This window comes from Sus scrofa, chromosome 7, assembly GCF_054392235.1.
Source record: "Sus scrofa isolate SSC_HxYL_T2T_F1_AM1 chromosome 7, Sscrofa_HxYL_maternal_Yorkshire_Landrace_v2.0, whole genome shotgun sequence".
Lineage (NCBI taxonomy): Eukaryota > Metazoa > Chordata > Mammalia > Artiodactyla > Suidae > Sus > Sus scrofa.
Genome location: NC_139389.1, coordinates 39,903,769 through 39,928,995, shown reverse-complemented (window position 1 = coordinate 39,928,995; position 25,227 = coordinate 39,903,769). Strand labels below are relative to the sequence as shown.

Here is a 25,227-nt window from a genome sequence, read left to right as displayed (position 1 = left end):
CCGCACGAGGCCCCGCCCCCCCAGGCCGGTGCCCGCCCCCCTTGTGGGCCCCGCCTCCTCCTTCCCCGCAGCCCCCACCCCCCGCCCCGGCTCCTCAACACAAACTTTCCGTCCCGCTCGCTCCCTCCTCCGCGCCCGGCGCCTCCCGCTCCAGCCCGGCTCATTCCGCACATTCCGGCCAGCCCCCTCCCCACGACCCCCCTTCCCCGGCCCCCCTCTCCGCTCCCTCGGGCCCGGCGGAGCCGCCCGGCCGGAGCGCCCCCGCGAGATCGGACCAGGTAAGCCGGGCGGACGCCGGGAGGAGGCCGTGCTGGGAGAGGTGGTTTGGTTGGTTGGTTCTGGACTGGGGTGGGGGCACTCTAGGGGGGCTGGTTCCCAAGCTATTGTCCAGCCTGAGCTGGAGCCCCGGATCTGGGTGCCGGGAAGTTTAGAGGGAAGGAGGGGGGGAGCTCTCCGGGAAGCCCCGCCCACTCCTCCCACCCCCCCGCGACCCGGACGAGTTGATCCGGGGAGGTCGGGGAGCCGGGATCTTGGCCCCAGTGCCATCGCCTATCCCACCGTCTGCTTTTGGGGTGTTAAGTTCGTGGTCTTGGGGCCCCTACGATTTGGGGAGCCTGTCACCGGGGAGCTCACACCCGCAGCGCCCAGTCCCCGGCCCCGCCGCCCTTTGGACTCCGGCTCGCGCTCTCTCGGAGCCCGCCCGGCTCCAGCTCCACACAGGCCTCGGGCCCAGCCTCCCGGCGCTCAGGCCGGCCCCTGCGCGGGGTGCCCGCAGCCGCGCGGGATTGTGGAGGGTGCCCCGCAGCAAAACTGCTCTCCTGGGCGTGCGCCCCCTGAGAGGCCTGGGTTTAAGATCCCTCCAGTTCTGCTGCCTGTATCGGGGTGGAGGTTCGGAGTTCCAGCCCTGAGGTCTGTGAGCCTGGCTCCAAAGGGGGCTGGATTTCGGGCCTTCTCTTCACCACACTTCCTGAGAGCCCTTGCTTAGGCTTTAGAGGGTTTGAAGGCGGCCTGTCCCCTCTAACCCTGCCCCCCACCCCCACCATTGTCTGTCATGCCCTTTACTCCTGCCGGAGGAGGGAAGGCCACAAGTGCCTGACTGCATCTGGTTTCCAGCCCAGCCAGGCCCTGGGGCAGTGTCATTGAGACCCCACTGTGCCACTTTTCCAGGAGAGGGGGCCCTGATCCAGGGCTGAGAGATTCATTCTGGACCAGGGAGAATGAGGCCTTGGGGAAGGGCTTCTCAGGAGGCGCCCCCCTCCTCTGTGCCTTCCCCCTCTCCAGGTGGAGGCAGAGCCAGGTCAGGCCTGGACTTGTAGCCCAGGAGAGCAGGGGGGTAGGAGCTGGACACAACCCCGAGGGGCTGATGCCCACAAGGCTCTGGCCTCCGGCAGCCTGATTATGTGTACACATATTCCACCCCAGTGCAGGGGGCCAGGATGCCTCCTTGGCCAGAAGGTGGCTGGGGGCAGCCTGGGGCAAGGAAGGAAATCTAATGTCACCACAAGTTGGAGATTTGGGGGAATTAGGTCTTCCTGCCTTCCAGATTCTTGTATTTCCTTTTCCAAGACCTTACCCCCAGGAGTGCGGCCACAGGAAGGTTCTGTGGTCCTTCTGGATCCCTGCTCACCCTGTGGGCAGGCAATGGACAGATGTATTATTTTCTAGGACTAGGCTGTAGAGCAACGGTGACTTCAGGGACTCTGGATGCCCCTTCCTCAGAGAGACGCCTTGATCCAATGGGAGTCTCAACCTCTTGGGCCTCCCCCCACCCCACCCCCCAACAGTAATTAATGCTAATTATCGTATTTGGACTGGGGAATGGCTGTGTAGGATAATCAGTGATTGGCAGGACAGAGATGTGTATGTGTGGGTCCTGGGCCCTACTCCCACCCTCACCCTCGGGTTTGCAGATTCTGGTACATTCTGCCAACTGGGGAAATATTAAAATGAGAAGGAGACGTCTTAACAGAAGAGGTCAAGAAATTAAGAGATCTGGCTCCAGCTGGGCCTTTTTGGGGGTGGGGGGGCACAGTAAGCAGTGGCCAGCTTACTGTGACTGAACCCAGCCTCAGCGGTGAAAGCGCCAGAGCCCTAACCACCCTCCTCCAGCTGGGCCTTTAACAAGTCGTGTGTCGTCCTGATAGGCCTCAGTTTCCCTGCTTGGAATCAATGACTTCTCAGGTCCCCTTTCTCTGAGATTCTCCTGGAGTTTCTGACTCTAGCCAGTTAGCCTTCCCTCTCCCTCCCATTATGGAGCCTGGGCCTGGCAGGGTCTGGAGAGGGAAATGGTTGACTGACCCAGTGGTCTAAGGAAGAAGGTCAGGGCTCATCAGGGGGTGACTGAGGGGTAGCTAAGCCAGGTGGCAGTGGCTGGAAGGGGTGCAGGCAGCATGCGGCCGGGGACAGGGAAGCCAGCACGCACTTCGGAAGTGGCGGTGGGGTCTTGTTCAGAGGCCACCCGGATGGCCATCACCCGCCTTCCAGACCCTGCTAGGGGCTTAGGTAGAAGCTCTCAGTCCTGCCCCCCAGGGTGGGCTCACCAGGAGTACAGTGAGGGAGGGAGCTGGTGGTGCCAGGCCCCATGGAGCCAAGAGGACTCTAAATGCTGCAGCCTTCTGCGGAGGTAGCCAGAGGGGGCTGTAGAAGTGGTGGGGTCCGAAGGGTGGCCTTGAGGACCCGGGTCTCCACAGACCTCTGGGGCAGCCCTGGGGCCATGGTCAGAGCTGGGGTAGAGGCCAGCAGCTCTCACTCAGCCCAGTCCCCATGGCCTCTCCCTCCCCTCCCTCCTGGTGTTGGGCCAGCCCAGGGTTGTGTGCAGGAGAGGTACCGGCCCCCCACCCACCACCCCCGCTTCCCCTGGAGGACCCTGGAGGGGAGAGGGCTCTGCCTGCCCGCCCAGGGTCCCACAGGAGGGGGGGCAGAGAATCCCATCCCTCTGCGGGTCCCAAAGCCTCAGCCCCTGAGGTTTCCTAGAGTGCTGATTGCTTCCTGTGTTCCCTGCCAGGCCCGAAAGGACAGGAAGTGATAGAGGGAAATGAGAGTGCAACTGTGCGTGACGCTGGATGTGTGTGAGAGGGAAGCCGAGTGGGACAGTGTGCAGGTGACACCAAGCGTGGGGTGGATGCGCGCAAGTGAGGGAACTGAGTGAAGGCAGTTCGTGTGTGTGGCTGCACGGGAGAGAAACTGTATGCGACATTGTGACTTTGTGACGTTCGTGTGAGAGAAGCTATGACTTTCTCAGTGGGTAACTGACACTGCAGGTACCGCAGAGTAACTGACTGATGTGCTTAGTGTGTGTGTGAGAGGCTGTACCGGTGACCCCTGTGTGTGTGTGTGTGTGTGTGTGTGTGTGTGTGTGTGTGTGCGCGCGTGCGTGTTCCTGAAAGAAGACCTGCCTGACTAGTGGCGAGAGCACACACCCGTGTCTGACACTGGGTGGGATTCTGACACTCCACGTGTGTGAGAGACGCTGCGATTGTGTGGTGCTGCGTGTGTCAAAAGCAGAAATGAGTGACGTGCTGTGTGACATGTTTCTGTGGTGTGCCTATCTACAATGCTGTGTGTGTGTGTGTGTGTGTGTGTGTGTGTGTGTGTGAACAGCAAATGAGATGACTTTGGAGAGACTCTGATGGTCTGTGTGTGTGACTATATCTATGACAGACACCATGTATAAGAACAGTTGTGACAATGTGGTGTGCGTGTAAGGGGGAGGCCACTGTGACACGGTGGATACCCGGTGCTACATGTGTGTTGAGAAGCCGCAGTGACAGCTGAGTGTGAAATCAGGCGTGGGGGTGAGACCGAGCTCTAGAAAGAAACTCCGTGGGGTGTGACTGAGACTGACTCTGTGGGAGGTCACGTCTGAGGTTGTTTGGGACAGTGGGACAGTGTGGGTGACATCCTTCAGGGCTACGGCAAACATGGTGTGGGATACCACATGTGAGAGTTTAGGGGCCTGTGACCCCCAGCGCACGTGGCGTCTACGTGGAGAACCAGGAAAAGGAAACCATTAAAGACAAAAGGGAATGTACTTCATGCTGCTGAGTTGTGCTCTTAAAAATGGTTGAAGTGGGAGTTCCCGTCGTGGTGCAGTGGTTAACGAATCTGACTAGGAACCATGAGGTTGCGGGTGCGGTCCCTGCCCTTGCTCAGTGGGTTAACGATCCGGCGTTGCCGTGAGCTGTGGTGTAGGTTGCAGACGCGGCTCAGATCCCGCATTGCTGTGGCTCTGGCATAGGCCGGTGGCCACAGCTCCGATTCGACCCCTAGCCTGGGAACCTCCATATGCCGCGGGAGCGGCCCAAGAAATAACAACAACAAAAAGACAAAAGACAAAAAAAAAAAAAAAAAAAAATGGTTGAAGTGGTATATTTTTTATTAGGTATATTTTATCACAATAAAAAGCTTTTTTGTTTGGGTTTTTTTGTTTGTTTGTTTGTTTGTTTGTTTTTGAGTTCCCATTGTGGTTCAGCAGGAACGAACCTGACTAGTATCCATGAGGATGCGGGTTCGATTCCTGCTCTCGCTCAGTGGGTTAAGGATCTGGCGTTGCCGTGAGCTGTGGTGTGGGTCACAGATGTGGTTCGGATCCCACGTTCCTGTGGCTGTGGTGTAGGCCGGCAGCTGTAGCTCCAATTCAACCCCAAAACTTGGAACTTCTTTTGTCGCAACTGCAACCCTAAAAAAGAAAAAAAAAAGAAAAAAAAAAACCCAAACAAAAAAACACACCATTTTTTAAAAAAGTAACGAGAGATGCAGGTAACCCTGAATGTGCAGGACGGTGGCTATGAAGAGAATTGTGTGTGGGAGAGATCGAGCTGAGGGGCCAGAGGAGAGCCTGTGTGTTTACAGACCACATTGACATTGGGAGACTTTTGAGGGGGGAACTGACTGAGTGACCAGTGGCAGCTCAGTGGGTGACCCAGAGTCCAAGGGGCCAGAGTGCAGGCAGGTTGAGGCAGGGCCCTCCGACGGCGCATTCACTGAGACCTGTGAAACCCAGTTTCCCAAGTTACCCGTTGGCTGCATCTCCGTCCCTTCCAGCCTGGAGTGGGACAAGGTGAGCTGACAGGATAGAGTCGGGGTGCAGGGAGGTCTGGGAACTGGGCCCTTTCTCTCTGCAGGAGGTTCCCTGGCTCTGAGTCTCTTCCCTCCCTCGGACCCTGATGGGGGGTGGAGGCGGTGACAATGAAGAAGAGCTTAGGGGAAGGGGGCCTGGGGGCTACGCCAGCCCCCTCTGCTCCACCAGAAGCCTGTGCCCCAGTCGTGGATGTGGAGAGACGTGGTCCGCAAATTGGAAGCACATTAATAAGCTGAGGAGGGGGAGCCCCCCTCCACCCCCTCCTAGGGGGCCCTGCAAATTGCTTCCTCCTGTAAAAATCTTGACCCTGCTCCAGGGAGGAGGGTACTCCCTCCCCAGCCTGGCAGGGTGTGGCCGCTTGGCAGGGTCCCCCAGGGGTCCTCGGGCTGGGCTGGCGGGGAGGGGGAGGCAGACACCATCTTCAGCCCACCCGCCTCACTCTCCAGTCCCAAGCAGAGCGACCAAAGCACAAGCACTGCTACTTCTAGGGTGGGAGCCTCTGGCAGCTGGAGAACAGCTGGCCTGCTGGGGGTGGGGGGAGGGAAAGAGGGGGCGGGGAGGCTCCCTTGGCCCTCCTCTGCTGCCTGCCCCATCCTCAACCCCCTGGCTGGTCAGCTTGGCCCAGGTTTGGGGTCAGGGCACTGGGGATAAAACTGCTGGGAGTTCCCGTTGTGGCTCAGCGGAAATTAATCTGACTGGTAACCAGAGGACTCAGGTTCGATCCCTGGTGTTGCTCAGTGGGCTAAGGATCCGGCTTTGAGCTGAGATCTAGGTCACAGATGTGGCTCAGATCTGGCATTGCTGTGGCTGTGGTGTAGGCCGGCTACAGCTTGGATTTGACCCCTAGCCTGGGAACTTCCATATGCCGCGGGTGCGGCCCTAAAAAGACCAAAAAAAAAAAAGAAAGAAAGAAAGAAAAAAAAAAGGCTGCTTTTACTCTAATCTTCCCATATTTTGAGTGGTCAACTGCTGGCTGCTGGGCCCGGCATGGTTCCTGGGCTCAGTTTGTCCTCTCGGTGGGGCTGGGGAGGCAGGTCACCGACCTGCCTGGACTTGCCTTGTCTGCACCCCCACCAGGCAGATGTGTTGGGGGAGCCCAAATGTCAAGTCTGTGCCTCCACCCACTTGAAAGGAGAGAGGGCTGGGTGGTCTGGGGGCTGCGGCCCTCGGGGGAGGGGGCTGAGGGCCTCCGCAGAGCCCCAGCCCCGGCCTCCCCAGAGCAGTCCAGCCAGTTATTCCAGCAGCTTTGGCCCCAGGGTGGGGAGTGGGCAGCAAGATGCCCTTATCTCCCTCAGGGCCCCCAAGCCTGCTCACCCAGCCTCCTAGCTCCCACCCTGCCACCACCCACAGGCACCTTCTGACCTCGGAAGGGCCAGGAGAAGGGAAGCTGGTGTGGCTGGTCAGATTGAGGCTAAAGGCAGAGGGAGACCACGGGAGGCCTGCAGGGTGTGGGAGGTCCTCAGAGAGGAGGGGGTAGCTGATGGGACAGGAGTGGGGATGAGCTGGACACAGCCCTGCCCTGGCTTGGCCCAGCCTGGCACTGGCTCCCCTAGTGGCTCCCTCCCTCTAGGTCTGCCCTGGCCTCTGGGTCTTTTTTGTCCTTGGTGCATGCATTCTCTCTCTCTCTCTCTCTGTCACTCTATCTCTCTGTCTCTGTCTTTGTCTCTCTCTGCCCCATCCCCACCTCTCAGGGTTTCCCGCCCTCGCTGCCTGACTGTGTCTGAGTTTATTGGTCTTTCCCCTTCCTGCCCCTTTGCCCCCTTCGGCTCTGTGTCTCTGTCTCCATCTTGGTCTCTGCTGGTCATGGTCCCTCTCTCCCCCCTCCCCCCAGTGTCTGTGGATCCCACTCTCTGCAGCACTCTACCTGTCTGTCTGTCTCTCTGGATTTCTGTCTGTCTCTCCCTCTAGGTCTTCCTCCAAGATTCCCTCTTTAGTTAGGTCTCTTTTTGGTCTTGCTGTTTCCTTGTCCATCTTGGTCTCTTTAACCACCTCCAGACTCCCCCACACGGTGTCCCTGGTCCCCTCCCATCTGTTTCAAGCTCCACCCTCTTTGCCCCTTGGTCTTCCTCCTGCGAGGTGGCCCAGCCCAGCAAGGCAGAGGTCCTAGACACCTGCACCAGCTGCAGGGCTGCCACCTGTCCCAGCCCCTCTCTGGAAAAGAGCAGACAAGACCTACTCTGGTCTGGGGACTGGGCTGCCCTCTCAGCCCAGGAAGCCCCTCCACCAGCCAGAGTCCCGCAGTTGCCTCCGTCCAGCCCCGCAGCTGCCTCCGTCCAGCCCCGCAGCTGTCTTGAGGAGCGAGTAGCCTCCCTCCTCCCCCCAGGCTGGGTCCCAGTGTTTAGGGTCTTAGGAGAGGAGGAGGCACTCTGCCCCTGTCCTGGTCCCGTAGCAGTAACTGTGGGCAGGCCAGAGCAGCCAGTCCAGACTCCTGGCACTGAGCCCCGCCTGAGTGATGCGGTGGGACCGAGACCCCAGCTCAGCCCCCGGCCTGGCACAGCTGCCCGCCTGCCCAGGGGCGTGCCTCAGCCTGGGGGTGCAATGTTCTCTTTGGGATGTCAGCCTGGACACCCACACAGATTACCTGCACACGTGTGCTCCCGTGCATGGCTGTGTGGGGTGGGGGTCACCTGCAGGCCCCTGTGCTGGTGCCTCTGCCCCCAGGGGCATTCCTAGAAAGTGAGTCCTGCATGTGTCTGTGGGCCAGCGGAAGGGCCGGTGGTCCTGCCTCTCTCCTTGACTCGTCCTTGCGGCCGCCCCCTGGGCTCCCCTCCCCCTCACCAGCTGCCAGCAGTCCCGGCCAGGGGCCGCCGCCCCGCCCCCCCAGTCTGTCCCAGCTCCCGGGCCCTGCTGTGTTCGCCATATTTGGCCACAGTGCTCCTGCGGGGGGCGGGGCGGGGCTGACATCACCCTGAGAAGGGGGGGCCCACTGCCTGGACGAGGGGAGGCGGGCAGAGACAAGGGGGAGGCAGGAAAGTTGCTTTGCAAAGCCTGGGGCTGCCAGGGCCCCCCATGTGCTGGGCCCCTGCTGCTCCGAGGGAGGCCTCAGGAAAGGGTCTGGGGGGGCATGGGTTGAGGACTCTTGGGAGGTGTCTTAGCTCATCATAATCCCCCTTCTGCCTCCGCTCTGACTTGAGGGGAGGCCCTGCCTCCCAACTACCTAAGTGTGGGAGCCGCTGGGTCCCCCGCTTTTATTGCAAGGACTTGGCCTCAGGGCGGGGAGGGGACAGAGATGGAGACACAGCGTCCTGGGGTGAAGAGAGGAGGGCGGCCCTCTAACTGCGCTGGGGCAGAGCTCCCTCTCTCCCTGGCTGTCCTCTGGTGTGGCGGTCTTGGAGCTCTCGCAGAAAGGGCTGCAGCAGTGTGGAGGTCCTGGAAGTTGCTCCAGCTGCCTGGGCTGGGGGGGACCCCCGGGTCTGAACCCTCCTAGGCAGAGTAGGGTGGTTGCCATGACACAGCTGGGCCTCCTTTCCCTCTGCAGGTGGTGGGCTTATCACCTTGTTTAAGAGATTGAAGCTAGGAGTTCCCTCGTGTCTCAGTGGGTTAAGGATCTGGCATTGTCACGGCTGTGGCTCTGGTTTACAGCTTTGGCGTGGGTTCAATCCCTGGCCTAGGAACTTCCACATGCTACTGGTGCAGCCCCCCAAAAAATTTCTCTTCGGAGACTGAAGCTAGATTGTCCAGGTTCACAAGCCGGCTCTAGCACTTATTAGCTGCATGTCCTTGGGCAAGTTGCCTAACCTCTCTGTTTCTTGCTTTCCTCATTTGTAAAAGTGGGAATAATAATAGGATCTACCTCATAGGTTATTGTGAGGATTAAATGAGTCAATGTGTGTAAAGTCCCAGAATGGTGCCTGCCAGGTGGCAGGTGCTGTCATTCCTAATAATGTTAGGTCTAAACTCTACATCCTTCTGACATTCGGGCCCTCCCCGTCCCAGGCCACTTAGCAATCCCCTTCAAGCCCTCCAAATCAAATAGGTGGCCCCCAGAGGGAGAATCCCCACCCCATTTGGCATGACCTGGAATTTATATCTGAAGGGAAAGAATTCCCTTCGCCTGCTTACCAGGGGGTCCCCCACTCTCCACTCTGCCCCCCCCTTTTCCCTGCAGTCCAGAGCCAAGTCCCAGGATCTAGCCATCTGGGGCTCTACAGCTCTTAGGACCCTGATACACACTGAGCATGCAGTTCTGAAGTCAAAGGGGGTTGGTGGGGGGTGAGCCTCAGGGCTGTGTATGTTGGGGGGACAGACTGGGTGTGGCCTCAACTAATAACCCTTTCTGGCGTGCACAGGGAGCTCAGAGTTTACAGAGCCATGGCCCATCTACGATGTGGGCCAGGGCAGGGGCGGGCGTGTGGGTGGTTTATGGGCTGCTGTGGGGCCAGGATGTGCGGGAACAGGAAGTGGGATGGAGGAGCGGGTGGAGTTGAGCAAGGCTGTTGGCCAGGCACCATCCCTGCTGCTCCTTTACCAGCCAGCCTCTCTTCTCCACTTTTAGGTTCCTTGGCAGAGGTCTTGTGAGTTACCTTTCGGGGAAGACAAAACTGTACCCTTCCTGCGTCTGGTACTCTGCTCATCCCACAGTGGGTACTTGGCCACGGTTGCATTGACGCTGGGGGCACCATGAAGGGTGGGGTCCCTGGTTAGGGATCCTGATGACAAGGAGGAGGAGCTAGCTGGCACAGCGAGAGCCAAGGAGCCCCTCTGAGAGCTATAGAAACGCTGCGCCCTGCCCCTCATGGTCCTCCTCTTTGCTCATCATGGTACCTTTGGCAGCTGCATAGCCTATGAGCCTCGGTTTTCTGCATCTGAGTAATGGGCATCACTCCTTGTCCTCCCTGCCTTAGTTTGAGGGTTGAATGAATATGAAGGTTCAAAGGCACTGTTAGCGTTGTTTTTGATCCACACCAGTCCTTTGTCTTGAGTGCTCTGGGCCAGGCATTATGGTCGGTGTTTTGTCATGGTCACATTTAATTTTAACCCTCATAACCTCAAGGGAGACCCTTTGCTTTCCAGAGGCTCAGGAAGGTTTAGTACCTCATCCAAGGTCACACAGCCCTGACTAAACATATCCTCCCGCTGCCTCCACCCCAGCCTGGAGCGCCTGCCCCTGGGCTGGGAGATTGCTGTGGTCTGGGAGGACCCTGGCCCTAATCCCTCTGCATCTGCCCCCCAGGCTCAGGCTGCCCAGTGGGCTCAGGCCCGGAGCCCAGAGCAACCAGCACAATAGCGTCCAACAGCTGGAATGCCAGCAGCAGCCCCGGGGAGGCCCGGGAGGATGGGCCCGAGGGCCTGGACAAGGGGCTGGACAACGACGCGGAGGGCGTGTGGAGCCCGGACATCGAGCAGAGCTTCCAGGAGGCCCTGGCCATCTACCCACCCTGCGGCCGCCGCAAGATCATCCTGTCGGACGAGGGCAAGATGTACGGTGCGTGCGGGGAGGCCCGGGGACCCTGGGCTGGCCGCGGGGAGGCCGCCTGGCCCGCCCCGGCCCCTCCTCCTGCTCTCTGCCCCCTCGCCGGACCGGTTTGGCGAAGTCCCGAGAGGCCGCCCTCCCTCCAGCCGTCCGCGGGCGGGCGAGTCTGGGCGTGTGAGCCTGCGTGTCTGGATCCTCCTCATAAACAGGCCAGGCCTGCCCCCTCCGCCAGAGTGCAGCCCACACGCGACACCCCCGTCTGCTCCTCCTCTCCTCGCCCCTGCCGGCCGGGAGGTTTCAGGGTGACTCAGTGGGCCCGCGAAACTGGGTCAGTCCAGTGTGTCCCGGGCTGGGCCCTGGGAGAGGGCCCCTCTCAGGAGGACGCGGGGGAGCCCCAGGGGTGGGAGTCCCCGCGCGGAGCAGGGTGTCCCACTGGCGAGTCCCCTGCAGCGTGTGGGCGGGGGGGAGGGGCTGCAGGATGGCGGGAGGCCTGCACCCACCCTGGGAAGATGGCGAGGGACACTCCCTCGCTCCTCTCACCCTCTCCCACATCTCCTGCTCTGCTGGCCCCTTGCTTTGCCACCTTGCTCACCTCCTGCCTCCAGAAGGGAGTGGCCCCCTCTGGTCCTGCCCAGAGAGGGCTCTCCCAGGGCTGCATTTTTGGGATAACTCAACCCTTCTGGGCCTGGCTTCTTGCCAGCTCCCTGCAACCCTCCCTGACGGCCTATGGCTGAGTGGGGCCGGCCCTCAGCCGGTCCCCTCCCAGCACCGTGGCGGGTGCAGGAAGGAGAACAGCTGGGCTGCCCCATGTCCCTTGCGCCATCCACTGTGCCACGGCCACCCCTAGCACCGGAGCCCCACTCCTGTCCCAGGGTGCCTTCCAGAGGGTGGGGGCCGCCTGCTACTTCCCAGATGGCTGGGGCAGCCCCACTGGAGTATTTTTAGACAGGGCGAAGGGGTGGGGTGGAGGGGGGCGGGCAGGAAGGGAGGGGCAGTGGGGCTGGTTCTGTCATGGAAGAGGAATTTGGAGAATGTGGTCATTCTGGGGAGGCTGTGGGGTTGGGGGGGCAGGGGGCCCAAATTTGGGGGTGAGAGGTGTACACCGTGAGGATGCCGACATGTGCTGCACCACCTGTCCCAAGCACCCACCTTTGTGGGCCAAGGTCCCCAGACGCTGGCCAGCCTCTGAACCTCAGAGGGTCCGTGCTGCTGAGCAGAGCCCCCCACCCCAAGGCTGACAGGCTGGGCTATCCCTCACAGGGCAGGAGAGACACTGGTAACCAGTGACATGGGGGTGACAGGCTCAAAGACACAGTGGCCCACTCACTGACACATCTTGACCCAGCCCGTCAGTGTAGGAGGCATGTTGGAGATCATCTGGTCCTTCCTGCCCGTTTCACCAGAGAAGGGAAGGGACTTGTCCAGGGGGCAGGGACAGCTAGGACAGGAACCCAGGCCAGAGCTCTTGTAGACACAAGATGTGAGCCGAGACGCCCCCCTCCCAGGCAGGCCTCGATCACACATGCAGACTCTTACACTCAGAGGTTTGGAGCTGGTGACAGCAAAGGAGGAACTGCTGGGGGCTGGGAGCGAGGGGCCCAGCTGTCCTGCTGCCTTTAGGCCACACCTGCCCCTGTCCGTCTGGCGGAGAAACCTGTCAGGCCGCCTGACATTGTTGCACCCTCCCTCCTCCTGCCTGGCTGCCCCTCCCCCAGTGGGCAGCCCCCCCAGGTCCTGGGTGGTGGGGGGAACCCTGGGACTTCCCTTCACCCGCCCTGCTTGTGCCCCTTGGGGGCCTGGAGTGAAGAGAGTGGGGAGGGGACAGAAGAGCCGTGTGTGAAGGGGGAAGAGCCTGGTATGGTTTCTAGCTGGTGGGGGGTCTCTGGCCACCAGCTCCCCCCTTTGCCCACTCCCCATCTTTTCTCTCACCCCAATCTAGGTCGCAATGAGTTGATCGCACGCTATATTAAATTGAGGACAGGAAAGACCAGGACGAGAAAACAGGTAAGAGATGATTCATGCTGTGTCCCCCCTGCCCTCACAGGCTCTCCTCTGCCTCCTTCGGGCCCTTGCTGGCCCAGGTGACCCATGGCCCTGCCCACCTCCTCCAAGCAGCCCCCTTGCCCGGCCCGCTCCCCTCTTCTCCCAGGTGACTTCACACTCCCCCAAGCTGCCCAGTCACTCTCCCCACCACTTAGAGAAAGGGTCCCTGTCCTCCCTGACGGCGCCCCACACACCCAAGCCTTTGGTTCAGGGGCCACAGATAAGCCCCACGGGGCAGCTGTGGCAGCTGCATGGTCACTGCCCTGAGTGGCTCACTGACTGGTCAGGGAGACAGATGGACAGATGGGTGAGTGCAGGGCAGGGCAGCAAGGCTGAGATGGGGGTGTGTGCTATCAGACCAGCATCCAACCCAGACCAGGCAGGGAAAGGAAGGAGGGAGGGCTGGGAGGGCTTCCTGGAGGAGATGACACTCAAGATGCATTTTTAAAAAGGAATAGGGGGGGGACTAGAATCCATGAGGATGTGGGTTCGATCCCTGGCCTCGTTCAGTGGGTTAAGGGTCCAACGTTGCCGTGAGCTGTGGTGTAGGTTGCAAACGAGGCTCGGATCCTGCCTTGCTGTGGCTGTGGCATAGGTTGGCAGCTGTAGCTCTGATTTGATCCCTAGCCTGGGAATCTCCATATGCCCCTGGTGTGGCCTTAAAAATACAAAAAAGGGAAAAAAAAAAAAAAGAAGAAAAGAAGGAATAGGGGGAGGCACAGCAGGTTGAGACACTGTAGCTTGGAACACTGCTGTGGCTCAGGTTCAATCCCTGGCCCAGGAACCTCTGCATGCCATGGGCTCAGAAAAACAAAAGGAAGAAGAGAATTTCCCACTGTGGCTCAGTGGGTTAAGAACCTGACATGGTGTCCATGAGGATGAATGTTCGATCCCTGACCTCGGTCAGTGGGTTAAGGATCAGGCATACATGGCTGCAAGCTCGTGGATCTGGAGTGGCTGTGGCTGTGGCATAGGCCGGAGGCTGTGGCTCTGATTTGACTCCTAGCCTGGGAACCTCCATATGCCACAGGTGCTGCCCTTAAAAAAAAAAAAAAAAGAAGGAGAAGGAGGAGGAGTAGGATTGGAGTTCCCTGGTGACCTTGTGGTTAAGGATCTTGCATTGTCACTGATGTGGCTCCAGTTTGATCCCTGGCCCAGGAAACAGATGTAGCCAGGCAGGAAAAAGGAGAGGATTTACTTTATTAATTTCTTTAATCCTCATAGCAGGAGTTCCTGTCATGGCTTAGTGGTAACAGACCCGATTAGGATCCATGAGGAAGCGGGTTCGATCCCCGGCCTTGCTCAGTGGGTTAAGGATCCGTCATTGCTGTGGATGTGGTGTAGACCGGCAGCTGTAGCTTGGATTCGGCCCTTAGCCTGGGAACTTCTATCCGCCGCTGGTACAGGCCTAAAAAGACCAAAAAAAAACCACTTCCTCATAGCAACCTTACAAAATAGGCACAGTAATTATCTCCATTTTACAGATGAGGAAACCGAGGCACAGGGAAGTTAAAATCTTCCTAAGGTCACTCTGCTGGGTGGGGGATGCAGGATTCAGCCCACTGGGCAGGAACGAGCCTTCAGTTAGCCATGTGGAGTGTGGAGGGAGGGTGGGGAAAGCTGAGGCCGCTGAGAGATTTGGCCGGAGGCCTGAGGGACAGGTTTCCCCGGGGGCGGCTGGGGGCCAGGGAAGGGAATAGACCAGGGAGTGGCTGTCAAGGAATGTTGGCCCTGCAGCACCCCAGGCAAAGGATTAGAGTGAGCTAGGCTGAGGCAGGGACAGATCAGTGGTGGTGGCCTGGGCAGGGCAGTGGTGAGGGTAGCTGTGGTGAGGACGGGAGAGACTGGTGCTTTGAGAGATGATTGGGTGGCTTCCAGTCCAGGGGGAGAAGCTGAAGGGAGCCCGGGGGTTGCCTAGGAGAGAGACGGGCTGGACACCGGTACCTGGAGGATGCAGAGGGCCGCTCTGGCCCTCAGTCCCCTAAACCTCCCTGTCTGAGTGAGATTTGGGCCCTGCAACCTCCCCCTGCCCCCCGAAGCCCCCACTGTGCTTATGACAAGCCTGACCCATCCCACTCCACTGTCTCAAAGGGCAGTTCTGGGTCCACCCACCCTGGTGTGGGAGCAGAAACACTCCCTCATTGATCAGCTTACTTTTTTTGCTTTTTAGGGCCGAACCCTCGGCATATGGAAGTTCCCAGGTTAGGGGTCAAATCAGAGCTGTAGTCACCAGCCTACGCCCCAGCCACAGCAGCACTTGATCCAACCTGTGTCTTCGACCTATACCATGGCTCTCGGCAACACCGGATCCTTAACCCACTGAGTGAGGCCAGGGATTGAACCCGCAACCTCATGGTTCCTAGTTGGATTCGTTTCCCCTGCACCACCTTAGGAACTCCTGTTCAGGCCTTTCTTAACCACTCTCCCTGCGCCCTCTCATGTTCTATAGTGTGTATCCATTTAGCAAATGATTGACATACCACTGTGTTCTAGGCACAGGGGATTCAGCAGGGAACCAGACAGGCTGGGGCCGCAGAAGGAATACTGACCCGTTAGCCCTGTTCCTTGGCTGTTCAGTTAGATAATATGTACAGCAGAGCAAGCACTGTGCAAGAATTTGCCTTCGCTCTTGCTATTATTACTACTGTCATTGTAAACGGAAGACCCCCCTAGGCACAGGGGAAGGATGCTCTCTCCATGCGTCCTGCTTCACCCAGAAGATGTGTTCACAGGATCCTGTTTGTCAGAGGGGGAGGGGACCAAGGAATCTTTAAGTGAGGCCCAGAGAGGGAAGCAGAGCCTCATAATTCTGGGTCAGCATCATACCTGCTCCTGGTCAGCTATCCCCAGAATGCTGGTAGTACGATGATATTTTACAAACCAGCTGTCAGCAAACTCAGGTTTTTAAAAACCTTTGGCCTTGGAGTCCTGTTATGGTTCAGCGGGTTAAGAACCCGACTAGTATCCACGAGGATGGGGGTTCAATCCCCAGCCTCACTCAGTGGGTTAAGGATCTGGCGTTGCCATGAGCTGTGGTGTAGGTTGCAGATGCGGCTTGGATCTGGCGTGGCTGTGTCCATGGTGTAGGCCTGAAGCTGCAGCTCCAATTTGACACCTAGCCTGGGAGCTTCCGTATGCCATGTGTGCGGCCCTAAACAAACAAACAAACAAAACCCTCTGGCCCTTTGTCATTTTGCAAGGACAGTACTCCTCTAACTTAGATTTTTGTCAGTGGCATGTGGAAGTTACTGGGCCAAGGATCGAACCCACACCATAGCAGGGGCCTGATCTTTAACCTGTTGTGCCACAAGAGAACTCCATTTAACTTTATTCTTTATTAGAACTCTGACGTCTGGAGTTCCCTGGTGGCCTAGTGGTTAATGATTCAGCATTGTCACTGCTGTGGCTCAGTAGGTGCTGTGGTTCCATCCCTGGCCCAGGAAAGCCTGCTTGCCGTGGGCATGGCCAGAGGGAACTGTGATGTCTAATATCTCCTTAAAGGGGGACCCTGCTCTGGTTGTGAGGATGAGGCATGTCTTTACATGTCATGCAAAAAGCAGCCAGCTGACTTGCAATGTTTTTTTGGCAGTTTGAATTTTACCCCCTTTTTTTTCCCCATTTTTAAAAGTTTTATTGAAGTGTAGTTGATTTACAATGTTGTGATAATTTCTGCTGTACAACAACTTTTGGTTTTAAAAAAATGCAGTTTGGGGTTTTTTAAACGGCCACATGCAGCAATGCATAGCAAATACAATGCCTCCATATTGAAAACACAGCTAAATATTACATTAGGATTAAGTCCCATGTGACTTTCAGCTGTCACAGATTTGACTGTTTGGAAAAAGTCCTCTGGGTTAAGGGGCTATTAGCAGTGGCCAAGTGGGCTCTGGAGTCAGGCCACCTGGGTTTAGCTCTATGACCTTGGATAAGTTGCTTAACCTCTCTGTACATCATCTGTAATTTTTTCTTTTTTCTTTCTTTTTTTTTTTTGGTTGCACCCATGGCATGTGGGAATTCCAGGGCCAGGAACTGAATCTGAGCCACAGCTGTGACAAGGCCGGATTCTTAACTCACTAAGCGAGGCCAGGGATTGCATCCTAAGGGAAACTATGTTGGGTTCTTAACCCGATGAGCCACATGGAAACTCTGTTTTTTGTTTGTTTTTGGGGTTTTTTTTTTTATCTTTTTAGGGCTGCATCCTTGACATATGGAGGTTCCCAGGCTAGGGGTCCAATCAGAGCTGTAGCCACCGGCCTACACCACAGCCACGGCCACTTGGGATCCGAGCCACGTCTGTGACCTACACCACAGCTCATGGCAATGCCGGATCCTTAACCCACTGAGTGAGGCCAGGGATCAAACTTGCATCCTCATGGATGCTAGTTGGGTTCGTTAACTGCTGAGCCACTTAGGGAACTCCCTGGGTTTTTTTTTTTTTTTAAACAAATTTTTTAAAGAAAATTTAACCATTAATTTTTAAAAATTTATTGGGTATTACTTTTCAATTAGAATATGAAAGGACACAACTTAGAATAGATTTACAAGGAGATCCTGCTGAATAGCATTGAGAACTTTGTCTAGAGACTCATGTTGCAACAGAAGAAAGGGTGGGGGAAAAAATATAATTGTAATGTATACATGTAAGGATAACCTGACCCCCTTGCTGTACAGTGGGAAAATAAAAAAAATAAAAAAAAAAAAAGAACATGAAAGGATTCAAGGGTGCTGGACAAAGGTCACAGTCAGGAACGCAGAGTGCAGCCTCCACACAGGGCCCTCTTCAGTGGCACTGGCATGGCTCCTCATATTTGAACTCCTTATAGGAACAGTAGTTGAAAAGCACATAAGCTGCCAGCACCACAGAAAGCCCGGCGACACGCCCTTTCTTTACGTCAGTAGTAATGTCTTGAAATGCTCCAACAATGCCTTTAGGGGTGAGAGGGGTGAGATGCCACATCAGTATCCAGCTTGGCAACTCCCCCGTTTTGACATCCAGGAGCTTATCCTTCGGTGCTACAACCAATGCCATCTTGGATTCCCGGGTCTCTCTTCCTCCAGTGTAGGTGGACCCCTGCACCAGGGCACATAGCTTGGCCAGCAGAGCTTGGGCTAAATTTTAGCCCTCACTGAGCCAGGTACTCTTATGCGGTGAACATCTTGTGCAACCGTACATTGTGGTCCACTGTAGGCTCTTGATCAAGACAAGGCCAAGGAGTTCCTGTTGTGGCTCACCGGGTTAAGAACCGGACATATTATCCTTGAGAATTCGGATTCAATCCCTGACCTCACTCAGTGGGTTAAGGATCTGGCGTTGCCACAAGCTGCAGTTCAAGGATGCTGTGTTGCTGTGTAGCTCCGGTGTGGCCGTGGCTGTGGCGTAGGCCGGCAGCTGCCGCTCCAATTCAAGCCCCAGTCCGGGAATTTCCATATTCCTCAGCTATGGCCCTAAAAAACAAAACAAAAAAAGGCCTTGGCCAAGAAGAGAGCAGAGTTGCAGTGCTAAGGGGTGTCTGCCCACAGGGGCCCCACAGTACCCCCACTCTCATTCGGTCCCAGCGATGAGGGCTAGGATGCTCCTTGCCCGTGGCCACTCCAGGCTGTGCCTCCTCACTGTCTGTGTTTTCCTCTCTGGCCGGGCGCGGGGCGGCCCCAGGTGTCCAGCCACATACAGGTTCTAGCTCGGAAGAAGGTGCGCGAGTACCAGGTTGGCATCAAGGTACGTAGGGCGCCTGACGGGGCCACCAGCCCTTCCTCGGCTCCTCACTCCCGGCGCCTCCACTGCTGGCTGCACGGCGCAGGCTCTGCCTCGGCTGGCTCTCCAGCCCTCTGTGCCTCTTCTCTGGCTGAAGCTCTGTTCTTGCCTCTTCTGCTCTTTCTGCTCCTTTTCTTTCTTTCTCTCTCTCTCTCTACAGGTCTCTAGCCACTTACAGGTTCTAGCCAGGCGGAAATCTCGGGAGATTCAATCCAAGCTGAAGGTATGGGGTCCCCTGCCACTTGGCCTGGCCCTGCCCAGGCCTGAGGCTGCTCTCTGACCCCAGCCTGGGGCAGGAAAGGGGCTGAGGAGCTATGGCTATGGGGGGTGGCGGTTGTAGGGTGAGGGGGTTTGTCTCAGAAATACAAGCAGCAGAAACAGCCCAGAGGTTTCTTCAGGCTACTCAGGGTCACAGCCCCTGGAGACTAAGCAGGAGCCCAAGGGGACAGCCAGCCTGCCAGTGAGGGAGAGGAAGCCCACCTGGGGGCCACTAAGGCCCACCTCTCCTCCGTTTTCTTTTTCTCCTTCCTCCTAATTGCTGCTTGCTCATTGCATGGGGTCTTCAGGTGGACAGGGAGGGAGGAGCTGCTGGTGGCGGGGGCGGGTACTGGCCGGAGGGGCTGTTATGGCAAGTCGCAATCCTGGCTGCTCTGCGGCTGAGGATCTCAGAGCCTGGGGTACCTGGCCCCACACCAGGTTGGGGTCCCTGTAGGCTGCATTTTCGTCTCCCAGCCACAGCTGCCCAGCAGACTGGGCTCCCACCCCGGCCCCCATGCCTGTAGCACAGCTCCGGCGGACATGGACAGACCCAAAGGGCCCCGGCCCCTCCACCCTCATCCTACCCTTTCTAGAACACTGCCAGCTGGCACACCCTCCCTCTGGGTGCCAGTGGGTCTGGGGGAGGGTCCGAAGCTGCCTCTGAACTTACCTGGGCTCCCCAGGAACTGAGGGAAGTGGAAAGGTCATGCCCCCCACCCTCATGGCCCTCCTTTGTGTCTCTTCTAATCCATCCTCTTTCTCTTCCACAGGCCATGAACTTGGTAAGTAGCACTGCCCCTCCTGAGGGGGGCAGGGGGTGGGGGGCAGTGGAGGGGCACCTAATACAGGATTTTCAAATTATAAACTGTGAAATCAATGTAATAGGCTTGCAAACAGCTTCTTCTTTTTTAAATGGCCACACCTGCTGCATATGGCAGTTTCAGGCTCAGGAGCAAATTGGAGCTGTGGCTGAGACCTTACACCACAGCCACAGCAACTTGAGATCCAAGCTGCATCCGTGACTCACACCATAACTTGCTGCAATGCCAGATCCTTTTTTTTTTTTTTTTTTGTCTTTTGTCTTTTTAGGGCTGCACCTGTGGCATATGGAGGGTCCCAGGCTAGGGATCTAATCGGAGCTGGCCTACACCACAGCCACAGCAACTCAGGATCCAAGCTGCATCTTTGCCCTACACCGCATCTCCTGGCAACGCCGGATAGCTGACCCACTGCGTAAGGCCAGGGGATTGAACCTGAAACCTCATGGCTCCTAGTAGGATTTGTTTTCTGTTGTGCCACAGTGGGAATCCATAATGCCAGATCCTTAACCCACTTTCAGGGGCCAGGGATTGAACCCCCATCCTTATGGATACTAGTCGTGTTCTTAACCCACTGAGCCACAATGGGAATTCCCCAAACAGCGTTTTTTAAGAAATGGCTTATAGTGGTTCTCAGCCTTTAGCATGCGTCAGAGTCATCTGGAGAGCTTATGAAGCCAGATTTCCTGGCCTTGTCCTCAGAATTTCAGATTCAGTAGGTCTAGGCTGGGGCCTGAGAATTTGATTTCCAACAAGCTTCCAGGTGCTGTTGGTCCAGACCATGCTTTGAAAACCACCGATGAAATAGAAAATATGAGAATGTGTGACACACAAAATAAGGGGGAATATTTTGGTATATACTGGGTTATGGAATAAAATTTTATTTTACTTTTTATTTATTTATTTATCTTTGTCTTTTTGCCTTTTCTTGAGCCGCTCCCGCGGCATGTGGAAGTTCCCAGGCTAGGGGTCTAATCGGAGCTGTAGCCACCGGCCTATGTCAGAGCCACACCAACGTGGGATCTGAGCCGCGTCTGCGACCTACACCACAGCTCACGGCAGCCGGATCCTTAACCCACTGAGCAAGGGCAGGGACCGAACCTGCAACCTCATGGTTCCTTGTCGGATTCCTTAACCACTGCGCCACGACGGGAACTCCTGGAATAAAATTTTAAAATACGATTTCTTACTATGGATTGTGGTCAGAGGAGTGATGTCCCCCTAGGAGCAGGGCCTGGGAGGACGCCCCCCAGGCCAGGCTTCGTCCTGTCTCTGGCCCGGCCTGGCCTGGGCCTCATATGGCTCCTCCCCTCCCCAGGACCAGGTCTCCAAGGACAAAGCCCTCCAGAGCATGGCGTCCATGTCCTCGGCCCAGATTGTCTCCGCCAGCGTCCTACAGAACAAGTTCAGCCCACCCTCCCCTCTGCCCCAGGCCGTCTTCTCCACTTCCTCACGGGTACGGGGGTCCTGGGAAGTGGGGCTGTGGTGAGGGAGTGCCTTCAGCGCCAGCCAGGCTGGGGGTGGGAGTCCTGCATACTGAAGGGCCCTGAGCTTTGTCGCATCTCTGCAGTTCTGGAGCAGCCCCCCTCTCCTGGGACAGCAGCCTGGACCCTCTCAGGAGTGAGTATGGTGGCATGTCCTTCCCACACCCCCTTCTTCCCCTCTCCGGGGCAGCCATGCCGGACTTTCCCTCCCACTTGGGTTTCAGCAACAGCTAAGCAAGGTCCTAGTTCAAAACTAGAGGGTTGGAGTTAAGAGAGCTGAGGTGCCAGGAGTGCCCTGGTGGTCTAGGGGTTAGGAATTGGTGCTCTCACCCCTGCACCCTGGGTTCAATTCCTGGTCTAGGAACTGAGATCCCACATCAGGCCACTTTATGCCACAGCCAGAAAGAGAGAGGGGGAGAGAGAGAGGGAGGGAGAGGTGGGGGAGAGAGGGAGCTAATGCATCTGTCTGTTCATTCATGCGTTTGTTCATTCATGAACCACTTGTCATCTTTCCTTCAGTTAATTTTCACTCAGTTAATCTCTGAGTCAGTCTCTCAGTCAACAAGTCAGGGAAAGTACGCTTGGCTCCTTCAACTCTAAGATGACTTTATTCCTAAGACTCTTGCCCTCAGTTTAATAAACTGCTCAGTTTAATAAACTGTGGGGTTTGAAACGCTGCATTAAATGTGCACATCAGTTGTAAGATGCAGCAGGACTTCGTAAAAGTTAAAATGTGAAGAAAACAAAAATCTTGAGCCTCTGCAGAAAGACCTGATGGCTCCCTGTTGGGGTCCCAGATGAGACACATGTGACTGGGCTGTGGGCAAGTGGGTGACTCTGACTAGCCTGTGCTCCTGTCTGCAGCATCAAGCCCTTTGCACAGCCAGCCTACCCTGTCCAGCCACCCCTGCCGCCAACACTCAGCAGTAAGTTCCCCACACGAGGCAGCCATCACCCCCTCCCTACCTTGGCACCTGCACCTCTGCTCAGAAGACCTGGGGCCCAACTGTGTGTGTGTGTGTGTGTGTGCTGGGAAGAAGTGTGTGGTACCCTTAGGGAAGTGGGACAAGCCAGGAATAATCCCTCCTTACCTTTTACTATGTTAGTTCTAGAACTCTGCTACAAGTACACACCACCAAAGGTGTTACATTGATATATGTGCGTGTGCATGTGTTTATAATATATCACAAATATAATATATACATAAAGTGCATTCTAAGGAAATGCACCAAAATCTTCAGTTTTACTTTCTCTAGGTGTTGGGATTCTGGGTAATTTTTTTTAATTTTTGTCTTTTTGTCTTTCTTAGGGCCGCACTGGTGGCATATGGAGGTTCCCAGGCTATGGGTCCAATCGGAGATGTAGCCCCCAGTCTATGCCACAGTCACAGCAATGTGGGATCTGGGCCGAGTCTGCGACCTACACCACAGCTCATGGCAACGCCGGATCCTTAACCCACTGAGCGAGGCCAGGGATCGAACCCGCGTCCTCATGGATGCTAGTCGGGTTTGTTAACCACTGAGCCACGACAGGAACTCCGAGATTCTGGGTAATTTTTATTTTTCCTTTTTTGTCTGTATTTTCTGTTTGGACACACTAATAGTGACATAAGGAAAAATCCACTGATGTCCACTCCCAGGGCCACCACACACAGGGGTGCAGGTTGTGCACTGCACAGACACCTGGCAGGAGGGTCAAAATCCAGCCCGCATTCCTGTCCTCAAGGGGCGCCGTTTTTCCAACTCGCCCAGAAGCTCTGCAGGCCCGGGGAGGGGGCGCAGCTCTGTGTGTAAGCGCGCACCCGCCTCGTCCTCCCAGGTTACGAGCCCCTGGCCCCGCTCCCCTCAGCTGCTGCCTCCGCGCCCGTGTGGCAGGACCGCACCATCGCCTCCTCCAGGCTGCGGCTCCTCGAGTATTCCGCCTTCATGGAGGTGCAGCGAGACCCCGACACGGTAACGTGCGGATTGGGGGCAGGGGGTGCCGTGCGCGCGGCGGAAGTCCCCCTGCAGTGCCCGGACCCGCCCCTCGCGCGCGCGCTCGCCTGACCCTGTCCTGGGCCCTCCCCACAGTACAGCAAACACCTGTTTGTGCACATCGGCCAGACGAACCCCGCCTTCTCGGACCCGCCCCTGGAGGCGGTGGATGTGCGTCAGATCTACGACAAATTCCCCGAGAAGAAGGGTGGCCTGAAGGAGCTCTACGAGAAGGGGCCCCCTAATGCCTTCTTCCTCGTCAAGTTCTGGGTGAGCTGACTCCCCCCACCCCCAAGTGTGCAGCCCGGCCCGCCCCACGGACCCCTCCCCGCGGCCGGCCCCTCACGCCCCGCTCCTCCTCCAGGCGGACCTCAACAGCACCATCCAGGAGGGCCCTGGAGCCTTCTACGGGGTCAGCTCCCAGTACAGCTCGGCCGAGAGCATGACCATCAGCGTCTCCACCAAGGTGTGCTCCTTCGGCAAGCAGGTGGTGGAGAAGGTGGAGGTGAGTGGGGGCCCTCGAGCGGCTGGGGGGAGCCCGGAGTGCCTGGGGGGGGGGTCGGGGGGCCGGGAGCGGCCCGGCCGAGTGACGCCCTCCCCTCGGCTCCCCGCAGACCGAGTACGCCAGGCTGGAGAACGGGCGCTTCGTGTACCGCATCCACCGCTCGCCCATGTGCGAGTACATGATCAACTTCATCCACAAGCTGAAGCACCTGCCCGAGAAGTACATGATGAACAGCGTCCTGGAGAACTTCACCATCCTGCAGGTGTGGGGACAGCGGGCCTATGGGGGTCACGGGGGTTGCGGGAGGTCCCCAGGCAGGGGGCCCTCCAAGTGGGGGTGGCCAGACCCATTCCTCGGATGAGGAGACTGAGCCCCAGAAAGGAAAAGGGTCCGTTCAGCCCCCACGCCCTGCGGCCCCTGGCCTGACCTCACAGCCTCTACCCGACCCGCAGGTGGTCACCAGCCGGGACTCCCAGGAGACCCTGCTAGTCATTGCTTTCGTCTTCGAAGTCTCCACCAGCGAGCATGGAGCCCAGCACCACGTCTACAAGCTCGTCAAAGACTAGGGCGCCCTCTGCGCCCCCCACAAATCCGGGACGAGCATCTTTTCCACACGCCTGCCTGGCCCCCCACCCAGGGGTCCAGGATCGAGGACTCGTCGGCCTGCCAGGCCTCAGGCCCAGGACCCAGGAGGCCTCCCCACCCACCCTGCACACACTCCCTGCCACTGTTCTGCGCTTTCACTGAGGGAGAAGAGGAGGGCCCAGCCGTGGGGCAGCCTGGCCAAGACGTCGTCACTGGCTCTGCCCAGCCTCCAAAGAACAGGGGGACACCTTTGGGCTCAGGCCATGGGCCCCTCAGGGGGCTCTGAGGGCAGAATGGAGATGAGGGAGCCGCCGTGCAGAGGCCCCTCAAGGAGAGGGTCAAGCTGAGGTCAGGTTGAGAAGAGAGAGGGGCCCACACTCTCTGCGCCCGCCGTGTGCCAGGCCCGGTGCAGGCCCCACGTGCCGATTGCCACCCTCAGACCCCGCGGGGCCAGCGTGGGGCTCCGTCCGAGTCTCAGCGGAGGGGCCTGGGGGGGCAGGGGGGCAGAGTTGGAGTCCCCGCCCGGGCCCACCTGTCTCCGGAGCCCAGGTTCACACTACCCTCCAGGAGAGGGGGTGGGAGGGAGGGTCTGCACTGAGGGGCTGGGGGCCTGAACAGACCACCACCTCCCAGAGCCCCTGCAGCTGGCAGTCCAGCCAGGGGCTTCAGGAGTCCCGTGTGGGGACCTCCAAGCGGCCGACCCCATCCCCAGTCCCCAGCCACAGGCAGCCTCCTGCCGGGGTCGGGCTCCCAGGGATAGACCCAGGCTCAGAAACAGGCTGGAGGGTCAGATGGGAAGATAGAGCCCCAGCCCCTGGGCAGAGCAGCGGCACGGGGACAAGGGGTGGCAGAAGCTTTGACATTTTCTCTTGCTAAGACTTGTGTCTGGCGGACACCGGCCCCTTCTGTTTCCCCACCTCAGTCTCTGGCCTGGAGCCCAGCCCCCCGCCCGGTTCTGGGACTAAAGATTCATCTTTGCCCTGCTGCCCCCCCACCAGGCCCCTCCAGCCTTGTCCTCCAGCCGCCCCAGGGTATTTATGAATTTCCCATGAAGTACTGTGCCCCTTCCCTTCCTCGCCCTTCCGCCCTTGAGCTTCCTGAAGGTCCTCACGGTTTGCATATCGCTCAGGCCACCTCCAGACCCAAACTAGGTTTTATAATGTATATTATATATTTTTTGTGTATTTTTTAAATCCAGCTGTGATGGGTTATATCATAAATGTGGCGCAAGGTTGGGGCAGGGGCTCTTGAGGCCCAGCTCCTGCTCAAAAAAAAAAAAAAAAGAAAAAAAATTAAAGTTATTTGTTTGTGGGTTA

At 57.6% G+C, this 25,227-nt stretch overlaps 1 protein-coding gene and 1 pseudogene across 18 annotated transcripts; one reads left to right on the top strand and one right to left on the bottom strand.

The window, feature by feature from the left end:
- Window positions 1-76: 76 nt before the first annotated feature.
- On the top strand, window positions 77-25,227 carry TEAD3 (TEA domain transcription factor 3). 18 transcript variants are annotated; one of them, XM_084966790.1, is made up of 15 exons: window positions 77-278; window positions 9,576-9,660; window positions 10,254-10,505; window positions 12,433-12,497; window positions 18,190-18,252; window positions 18,449-18,511; window positions 19,317-19,328; window positions 20,683-20,820; window positions 20,935-20,984; window positions 21,713-21,774; window positions 22,667-22,800; window positions 22,918-23,091; window positions 23,186-23,326; window positions 23,436-23,588; window positions 23,779-25,227. In XM_084966790.1, exons 3-15 carry the CDS (start codon window positions 10,499-10,501, stop codon window positions 23,890-23,892), a joined length of 1,176 nt encoding a protein of 391 aa, XP_084822916.1. In that variant the 5' UTR covers window positions 77-278; window positions 9,576-9,660; window positions 10,254-10,498; the 3' UTR covers window positions 23,893-25,227.
- On the bottom strand, window positions 17,317-17,565 carry LOC110261507 (ATP synthase F(0) complex subunit f, mitochondrial pseudogene; annotated as a pseudogene).

Excerpts from the sequence above, each read along its gene's own strand:
- TEAD3 (XM_084966791.1), top strand. Across the intron at positions 12,498-18,189 it reads AGACCAGGACGAGAAAACAG|GTGTCCAGCCACATACAGGT; the intron begins GTAAGAGATGAT and ends GGGCGGCCCCAG. Across the intron at positions 18,253-18,448 it reads AGTACCAGGTTGGCATCAAG|GTCTCTAGCCACTTACAGGT; the intron begins GTACGTAGGGCG and ends CTCTCTCTACAG.